The following is a 9,585-nucleotide window of genomic DNA, read 5'->3' as shown; positions in this document are numbered from 1 at the left end:
TTCCAGATCTTGGGGGGTATCAAAACCCCAAATGGGCGGGGCCCCGTCACCCACACCGGGCCCCCCGGGGGCACCCCCCCTCCCAAGGTTGTGGCCCCCCCCCCCCCCCCCCCCCCCAGCCCCCCTTTTCCTAAGACTGGTATTCGCTATAGCTGTCGTCCATACATCCTGGGCATTTATGTTAGAACGTTGACCTTGCGTAGAGTTACTCCTGCAGCGTACCTCGGCGGGATGCCAGCTTCTATTTCATGTAGTGGAGGATCCGCCCCCTCCGCCACCTCCTCCGCCACCCCTTCGTTTCTTAGAGTCGTCTCCCGCCCTTTTCATCATGTCTTCCATGTCCTGCCTCTTCTTTTCGTCCTCCCGGTGCTTCTTAGATTCATCGGCCGCCTTGCGCATAATCTCCTCTTCTTCGGTGGTCGAATTTTAATGAAACCACCACTGTCAGTCATGTTGGTGTTTTTAGCGCGTCGGTCTAGTACTGGCTCGAGAACTATTGAAAAGGCAGTGGTTGGAGTTGGGAATGGGATGGCCGTGTGATGATCACTACATTGTGAAAAGGGTCAGACTTTATATTAGTGCTCGAGGTGTGTTGGCGGGCGAGCACGACAAACAGCCAGCAATGACTGCCTGGGAAGGCTGATCAAAACGCCCTGAACATGCCTTGACATCCAATGAAGTGATACTGGGGCCCAACAGCCGTGTGTCCGCCTCCCCTGGATGGCCGCATAACCGGTCCGAGATAAGGTGGGCTCACGAATGAAGTCAGCCGTTTGTTGGCGTGATGGTGTGGTCGATTGCAGGGGATGCGTAGTTCCTGGACAGCCTTACTGTAGCCATTGGATAATGATTGGTTTACTGAGTTCTTGAGATTAGATACTTGGCTGTTTTTACAGTGGAAGAACTAGGGTGATGAAATGCTATCCAACCTCGAGGTGGTTTCTATCAACAGTTACACATAGGCGGATAGCCGCTTGTCTTGCACCAGGCCCCTACCGGAACTAGGGCCGACTGCGAAGAGATGCGCGTGGCCTACTTTTCCAAATCTCGGCGGCTAAAAGAGGGGACGGCAACCCACAATGTGATTCATCAACAGCGGCCAACAACAAAATCCACCCATCAACATGAACGTATTAAGCGCCGTAAGTTGGTTTGCAAGATACCCCAATTCTCTTCATCATATTGTCCCGCTCCGATGTCGTAGACGATATCTAAAGCTTTAATATCGTCGCCTGCAGCAACCTGAACAAACTTGCGACATATCTCAAGACGATTGTGACGGCGCAGCGCGGCAATCCATATTGCCTCGGCCATGTGCGATTTATCGGTGGAATTCCAGTCACCCTGCCACTTCAGCGCCTTGCCGAGATCCGTGTTGTAATATGCCCGGTACCGCTCTAACGTTACTGGAGAGTCCTCCGATTCAGCCGTCTTTGGCCAGCCGTACATCAGAGGATCCCAATCGCGCGTGATCCACCCTGGGTATCTGGCATATCCCACAATTCGTGGCATTGTCTGGGCGAGGTCCCAGTCAATGAGCCCGGTGACAGTAACTTCGTCATCCACCAGGACATTCTGCGAGTCGAAATCATGGGGACATAGAACGAAGCCAGGCGGAGAATCCAAGGTTGGTAAGCAGCCCAAAATGGCTGCCACCACCTTCGCCTCTGCTTTATCCCACACATTTTCGTTGGAGCTTGCAACTTCGTTTTGCTGTAGAAAGGCAGAGGTTGAGTCAAAAGGACCCGAAGCGGCAACCTGAAGTCTGCCATCTTCTTTTTCATCCCAATCGTACAAAGGGCCGATGACAGTCGAGCCAGATCCGTCTTCCATAATGGACCCCATCTTGTTGAAGGTCAGACGAGAGAACTGAGCCATGACCCGTGACAGGCTTGCCAGGATCCTGAGGCGCAATTCTTCTTGCGACAAGGTGCCCGAGGGACCAAACCATACCTCGGACACGGGCTTCCCGGGCACAAAGCTCATGCACAGGTACGGCGCACCGATCTCGTTGTTGCCGGTCGTGTCTGGATCATCCATCAAAAATGGCGTGGATTTGTGTCAGATCAGAAGTGCGAGAGGGGGCCTCGAATGAGATTTGGGGGAGACGAGGGACCTGAGTGTCCGATGTCCGAATTGGGAGGTCGCGAGGATGGGAGGCTTGAGGTGGAAATAATGACAACGTCCTTCATCCGTTTTTCGAAGCTCTGAAAGGATAGCCTCCGCGCCAGAAGTTCAGTGCAGTCGAATTTCCTACCCGGCTTGAGCCGCTTTATGACTCAGCATTCTGTCCCTAGGTGTCTTGAGAACATCAAGCCATCGATAGTCATTAATAATTACTCCCCAGCATCAACGCCACCATCGATAACATAATCCTTGAACTTCCTCGCGGGCACCTTCCTGTCGAACAGGATGTCCAGTTCCTCGTACGTCCTGCCCATGGTCTCAGGGACGCGGAAGTACGCCCAGGCAAAGCACAGCGCCGCGAGGCCGCCGAAGAAGAAGCCCAGCTTCCCCTGCATGTTCGCCTCGTCCGGGTTGATCATGTAGGGGATGGCAACGGTCATGGCTATGCCCAGGACGGCCTGCGCCGCCGTGGCGACGGCGATGCTCTTGGACCGCACCCGCGTCGCGCTCGCCTCGGAGATGATGACGAAGCAGATGGGGCCGATGGAGAGGTCGTAGGCGAAGTTCCACACCAGCATGAGCGACGACTCGGCCCACTGCACCCCCGACGGCCGCCCGGGGATGCAGTCCAGGATCCCGATGACGAACATGAGGACCACGAGCACGGCCAGACCGACGTTGTAGATCCGCCGGCGCCCGAAGCGGACGAGAAGGAACCATGATATGATTGTGCCGACGAAGCCGACGGCTTCGATCAAGTATCAGCAAGGTTGACCGATGATTCAGAAGAAGAAAGGGAAATCATCCTCACCCAAGAAACCGATCCCCATGTAGAACGCCTTCTGCGTCGCCAGCCCCGCGAGCTGGAAGAAGTAGGTCCCGTAGTTGATCAGGTAGATGCCGCTGAGCACCTGTGTGCAGTAGACGCCGATGGAGATCTCGGTGCGGCGAAGATTCGCGCCCCTGAAACAGTCCCAGTAGGTGCTCCCCATCTCCAGCTCCTGCTCGAGGCGGTCCGTCTCGACGATGACGGCCAGGGTGGCGGCGACGTCGACGCCGTCGGACCCCAGCCTGCGGAGGGCGGCCTCGGCGTCGTCCATGCGGCCCCTGCGGACCAGCCACCAGGGGCTCTCGGGCACCCAGAAGGCGCCCGGCACGATGACGGCAACCCAGAACCACTGCAGGGCGAAGGGGATGGAGTAGGCCCAGTGGTCCTGCAGGCGGCTCGTGCCGGCGGTGACGCCGTTGCCGAGAAGCTGGCCCATGACGAAGCACAGGTTGACGTAGCTGGTCAGGTGCCCCCGCAGCGCCATGGGGCACACCTCGGAGGCGTAGGCCGGCGCGATGACCACGTAGCAGCCCAGCACTAGGCCGCCGAGCAGCTCGCCCACCAGCAGGACCGACAGCGACCGCGCGAAGAACTGGATGAAGATGAGTCCGCCCGTCAGCACCACGCACGCGGCGAAGGTGCGCTTGCGCCCGAATAGGTCCATCGGGTAGCCCGCCACCAGCGCCCCTACTACCTGCCCGACCGGGTTGCCCATTGATAGGCCCGTCTGCCACGGCGCGCTGATGATGTACTGTGTGTGTGGCCGACACGGATTTCAGTCAGCCTCGGCTCGACGTCTTTGCAGATTCACACGATTATTCCTTCTTTATCTTCTTTCTTTGTCTCCCCTTTCTTTTAAGCAACACACGCTATTCATCACTCACCCTGCCCTCGGCAAACTCGTATCCAAAGTCGCGCTGGAACTGCGGCGTCGCGTACAGGTTGCCCAGCAGCTGCGGGTCGAAGGCAAGCATGATGACGCCGATGGACACAAAGGCCGACCACCCGATGGCTGCCGGATAGAGTCGCAGCGCCTGCCCGAACGTAAGGCTGTGCTCGAACTGCACCGCCTCGCCGATCGCCGCGCCGTCGGCCGCGCGGGGCTTGGAGTCCTCGCCGAAGGATGGTTTTGCGTCCATCTTTTTGGGGCGGGTGTGTGTGGTTCGGAGGAGGTGGGGAGGATGATGATGATATTATCAATGGACTGGAAATGTAGGCGGAGAGGACGTAGGGGACTGTCGAGTTGAATCGACTCCGGGGAAAGTCTTTGAAGACGAACGGGATGGGGGATGGGATGGGCTCACGCGAGGGATGGGCGTGAGGGTCGCATCTTTATTCGTTTCTTCCCCTCACCCGTTGTCCGATCCTCCCGGTTTCCCCATCCTTTGGTTATTGATCCCATGCTGGGATGAAAGTGACAGGGTCGTTATCAATTGGTGCAGATCGGCTGTAACCTTGTGGTACTGCATGTATGTACATGTACCATGGCAAAAAGCTTGACGGGAGGGTCTGGTGCATCCTCAGTGGACCGGCAATAATTCAGGCTATCAAACCCGACTCCAACTGCCATCAATTGCCGTCCCTTTGCAATATAAAGTGTTTCCTCGCAGGAGCATGCATTATAATATCCCGATGACGTGGATCCTGTGCCCAGCGAGCATTGACATGGCATAGTAGTGCTGTCGCTGTCGCTGTCGCTGACGGATAGGATAGGATATATTTTCCAACATAGACTGCTTTGCCGTGAGCTTGTCGGTTTTCGGACTTTGCTCGCTGGGGAATTCGTTGGCGGCCCCGCCCCCCTGTTTAACGTTGCCTCGGCGGCCTCGGTCTACCCCTTTCCGGAAGGTGCCTACCATTCAGGACGGGGACCTTTAGAAGCTTAAAAGAACATAGTTACTGCCGTCTTACCATTATCCCTCTCACATCTACTTGCACATCTAGGTACCTAGTCAAGCTTCGTAATTATGGCCTTGGAGTTTGATGCTCTTGACGTTCTTGTCCTTATTTCTCCTATCTCCCGACGGAAGGATCGCTCCACAACAAGCGCCCTATTGACCATCCCAGAACACCTTCCGCTGTGTTCTTCTGGGCCACGTAGCTCAACTTATCCCATGACTTGTATTGAATGGTGGCCACGACGGCGTATTCTATCCCATCCTCACCAGGAAGTCTCCCCAGACTGATATACCGCACCATCCAACGAGCTCGACCGTATTCTGGCTCAGTTTCGGGATGGAGAATACGGCGCCCCCATTGTAAAGCGAAATCACCGGGGCTGTTCAGGGCCCCCCCCCAACTTCGCCAGGGAACCACCACATGGCCCCGCAACCTCCCTCCGAACCCAACTCCCCGGTGTTCCGCCCGGCAGTGACGGCCCCCCCCGCCCCGGGCGGCAGCCTGATGGCGCGCAGCATCACCGCCTCCAACGCCGGCGACGGCCTCGCTGGTGCTGGCGGCGGCGGGCCTACGTCGTTCTCGGGCTCGAAGGGTCGCTGCAGGAACGCGTCGATGTCGAAGTCCCCGTCGTTGTCGGGGGACGGCGAGGGCGAGCCCTGCGGTCCGTAGGCGGTCGTGCGGGAGGAGTTCTCGGGAGACGCTAGCTCGGTGTCGATGGTGAGATTGGGCCTGCGGCGCTTGCGGGGGTTTGATGTCGTGCTGGGGTGGGCAGCATCAGGTCGGGCGATGGCCGGATCTTGTATCTTGAGATGGGGATTTCTCGGGTCTAGCCTCGGTTCGAGACATGCGATAGCTGCTGACTTGGCAGAGCTTGCTGGGTCGGACTGGTGGTTTTGGGCTGCGAGCTCTTCCTCGATGGCTTTTGCGAACCACACCGAGGGTCCCAAGGGGGAGGAGCCAGTCCTGTCGTGGTCGTCGTCGCTTGACCCCTCTCCGGTGAGCTTCAGTTTCAGCTTGCGGAACTCTTCTGATAGGTTGGTATAGGTCGAATGTTCTCGTCGGAGCACATCAGAAGAATACATGCTTGAGCTGATAGAGGTGTCGGTGGAATCGTCCATTTTGCAGCCAAAAGCGTGAAGAAATAGCTGATATGTCCCGAGGCGGAAGGTGGGGGATTCGTCCAAGGAGGTCAGGTTTTCACCCGGTAGCTTTCTAGGCTCACTTCCTTTTCAGTTTTGTGAGGGGGGCCAAATGCTAGGTCTAGACGCAGGAGCAGATGCTTTGTTCTCCAGAGGAGAGACTCACGCATTGTGTGGAGACAATGGTGCTCTGACGCGGGAACAATCGTAGAGTGGATTCGCGAAGAAAACAATCATGCTGTTTCGAGAATGATCCCCGGAATCATCCTTGTTATTGGATCTCGTCCACGGCCTTTATTCACAACGACAAGTCCCAGAAAATTCGTGAATGTTGACCCAAGCGTATCGATTCTTTGACCTCACGTCGTGATATCCTTCGTTCCCAAACTTGACGAGTTAGCTTTCTGATTTTGTTCCCACATACACCTGACTCATATCTCTGTCTCAATATTGGATACAAGGGGCCAAACAAACATGTGCTCAAATACAGCCGAGAAGTCGAGAACACTAGCATCAGAACTAGGATGCAGTACGCGCAAACATTATCCCATTGCTGAGCCGAGACACATGCATTATTGTACCGGAACCCAGCTGGCTTCTTGTCTGAAAAGGCGCCAAAATGGTTTCTCTGTATGTTTCCCATCCTTAGCTCGTGTAGCATCACATTAGCATCGAATACTAGTCTTTTCCCTTGCCTCTAGAGTGTGTTATAGGAATGGCGTTTCCATGTGCATGTGTATTCCCAGTAAGGAGGGACCAGACTGCCGTTTCCCAGTCCATGATGCCAACCACAGGATGCCGCTACATCAAAACATTCAAGCTACCCAGGTCACCCATGCGTAAAGACCAGTTTGCTACAGTTGTCTGCATGGTGTAATTATGCCTCCAGGTCCGCAAATGAATTGACTTTGATGCCCGCAGCAAACTTCCAGCCGTCGCCGGGTCGAGGTTTGGGAAGGGGAAGAAGTATGATCGCACAAAACTTTGACATAAGGTTTGGCAAGAATGTCTCAAAAGCTTGAGTCTCTCCAATCTCACAATTTTTCTGTAAAACAGCAATGGCGACCACAACCGCCGCCGTCAAGGCAATGGGGCGCGCGAGCCTTGACTGGCGAACAGATAGTCTCCCTTGTCGCTGTGTGGAAGATGGGGTTTGTTCCCAAATAATCAGTTTCAAGTACCAGATTGTGTGAGGTGGTGAATCATGTATATCCTGTGAGCTGTTTCTTCGCCCCTTCACTACCTAGGTAATTATACACAATTACACTATATGACTCACTTCTTCACTCCGGTAGCAGACTTTCTTCTTTTGACTTTCTGCTTATTTCCATCGGTACCTATGTATTCTCCGCCTCTTCCTCCCTGCCTGCCAAAATTTTCTTCCCTTCCATCCACTCCTCTCATTTTCTACAACGACTGCCTCTTCCTCCTATCAACAAGTAGTCGGCACGGAACTTCTCTTTCGACCCAATAATTTTGGACAGCTTGTCATCATGTGGCGAGGTCATAAATCCACGTTTGGGTATCCCACCTCGCCCTCCACGGCTAGCTGGAGATCTCGAAGGGCCCAGGCCTCGTCAGAGGATAGTAGTGATTCTTTCAGAAGGTTCGGCATCTCGAACGTCAAGTTCCGCGTCGGAGCTCCCCCTCTTCGTCCGCTTCCTCTGAAGAGTGTCTGGGATGGCCCTTGCGCTGCTCTCGAGAATCGGTTCGGCAACAGACTTGTGGACCAAGCTAGTGAGATTTTATCAAAAAACGGCATCACTGATCCTGAGGTGTCGCTTACTTCCCGCATGGTTCCTGGCGAGACCTGGACTGCCCAGCCTACCATTTTCATCGTCGCACAATGGTCCGAACAATCCCCAAGCATCTGGGAGAGGTCCGTTAGACAGGTGAAGAAATACGTCAATACCATGCTCATCGGATATGATGAGTTGGAACACTTGGATGTCTGCGTCGAGATGGTAGCGCGAGAATTGATCATGCCGAAATACCTTTCCCCGATCCCGAACGACGCAAAATTCCCAAAGCTGGAGGCAGACTGGCCCGTTATCCAGGCCAACGTCTTTGAGATTCTGGAGAGTTTCTTATCAACAGCCTCGCACATGACGGCAATTGCTCTTTTCAAACTCGGATACGACCCTGTGTATGCCAAGAACCCTAACACTGTCTACATCTCCCTCAATTATGCGTCAAATGAGACAGCCTGGCCCCCAGTTGTCAAGAGGATTCAAGAGTACCTTGATGGCTTCAATCATGACCTCCATGTCCACATTGAGCACAACACCATGGATGAATTTGCCTTCCGCTTGATCCCATCGAGTCTCACCGATTCCGAGAAAGCAGACAAGGAAGCCCGCTTCAGCTTCGGAACTCGTCAGAAATATGAGACACAGGTCGGTCTCGGGGCCGACATCGGCGCTGCTCGGTACATCACAAGGGAGGATGGCCAGGAGTGCAATGCTCTCATAGGAACCATGGGTTGCTATCTGGAGATCAAGTCCGCTCGCTTTCCCAACTGGAAGAAGGTAGCATTGACGAACTACCACGTCGTGCGACCTGCAATCAAAGGATACCAACTTGGCGTGCACAACGGCAAATCATCCAAGAGGGACCCTGTCGAAAATTCGGACCTTTGGAAAGCAGATATTGCTGGAGTTTCCCCCAATACTATGCCCCATCGTGAGACTATGGAGCATCCCACCCGATCCAAGCACAACTTCGTCGTCGACAAGCTTCGCGGCTACATGGCGGCCGACACTAGCCCCACCCCCGACCCCATTACCCAGGCGAGCTTGGATGACAAGATTGCCTTCTTCGACCAGAATAAGCATCTTTTCGGTGGTGTTTGGGTTGGTTCGGGCTACACAAGACGCACGAAAAGGAATGGCCGGCTGGACTGGGCTTTGGTGATGCCACCCGACGACAGTCGCTTGTGCAACAACATGCTCCCAGGCCGTGATGACTGGTTCGCAAGGCACGCCTACTCTACGCTCCTGCCCAATTGGACAACTTTCGGCGCGAGTCTCAAAAACCCCCCGAAGGGGGTATCACTTCATCAAGTTTCGCAGGGCGACCTAGTCTACAAGGTTGGGGCTAGCACAGGACCCACGGTGGGCCTATTCAGCAGGATCAAAGCGAATTGCACGATGGGCGAGGAGAGATACATGAAGCTGGAGAAACCCAAGTCGACGGAATATCTGTTCATCGGTCGCGCCCCTACCAACCCCGACGGTCGATTCGGAGATATTGGTGACTCTGGCTCGGTGGTATTCGACAGAGAGGGCAGGGCAGTGGGATTGCTGTTTACTGGACAGAGTCCTCAGCAATGTCCTCCTGATGGATACTGTCTTGTGACGCCGATCGAAGATGTCCTGGAGGACATCAAGGCATTTTCTAAGGGACAGATCACGGACATCCGGGTTGCTGAGCCATGAGCGTTTAGTAGACAGTCTGATCATGAACGATAATGTACAAGTAACTCCCACTCTTATGCCGTCTGCAGTGACATGTTCATGCCTTTGACGAAATCGTTTCTTATCTTTTAATACCTGGCAATAACAGTGCACGTCAAACCGCCCACAACGCCAA

General features: G+C 54.8%; 3 protein-coding genes across 3 annotated transcripts; 1 reads left to right on the top strand and 2 right to left on the bottom strand.

The window, feature by feature from the left end:
- Positions 1–1,062: 1,062 nt before the first annotated feature.
- On the bottom strand, positions 1,063–2,188 carry QBC33DRAFT_180550 (uncharacterized protein). Its single transcript, XM_060422437.1, has one exon. It carries the CDS (start codon positions 2,038–2,040, stop codon positions 1,120–1,122), a length of 921 nt encoding a protein of 306 aa, XP_060281272.1. The 5' UTR covers positions 2,041–2,188; the 3' UTR covers positions 1,063–1,119.
- Positions 2,189–2,336: 148 nt separating this feature from the next.
- On the bottom strand, positions 2,337–4,095 carry QBC33DRAFT_456070 (general substrate transporter; the record flags this gene model as incomplete). Its single annotated transcript, XM_060424793.1, has 3 exons — positions 2,337–2,875; positions 2,939–3,707; positions 3,841–4,095. The coding sequence occupies 3 exons, from the start codon at positions 4,093–4,095 to the stop codon at positions 2,337–2,339; spliced, it is 1,563 nt and encodes a 520-aa protein (XP_060281271.1).
- A 3,219-nt stretch (positions 4,096–7,314) lies between these two features.
- QBC33DRAFT_545614 (uncharacterized protein) lies at positions 7,315–9,459 on the top strand. Its single transcript, XM_060428578.1, has one exon. The coding sequence runs from the start codon at positions 7,488–7,490 to the stop codon at positions 9,429–9,431; it is 1,944 nt and encodes a 647-aa protein (XP_060281270.1). The 5' UTR covers positions 7,315–7,487; the 3' UTR covers positions 9,432–9,459.
- The last annotated feature ends 126 nt before the right edge of the window (positions 9,460–9,585 follow it).

Source organism: Phialemonium atrogriseum (genome assembly GCF_030411735.1).
Source record: "Phialemonium atrogriseum strain 8032-3 unplaced genomic scaffold QBC33scaffold_21, whole genome shotgun sequence".
In the NCBI taxonomy this organism is placed as follows: domain Eukaryota; kingdom Fungi; phylum Ascomycota; class Sordariomycetes; order Cephalothecales; family Cephalothecaceae; genus Phialemonium; species Phialemonium atrogriseum.
The sequence above is the reverse complement of the archived record's forward strand: the minus strand, read 5'-3'. Positions and strand labels throughout refer to the sequence as shown.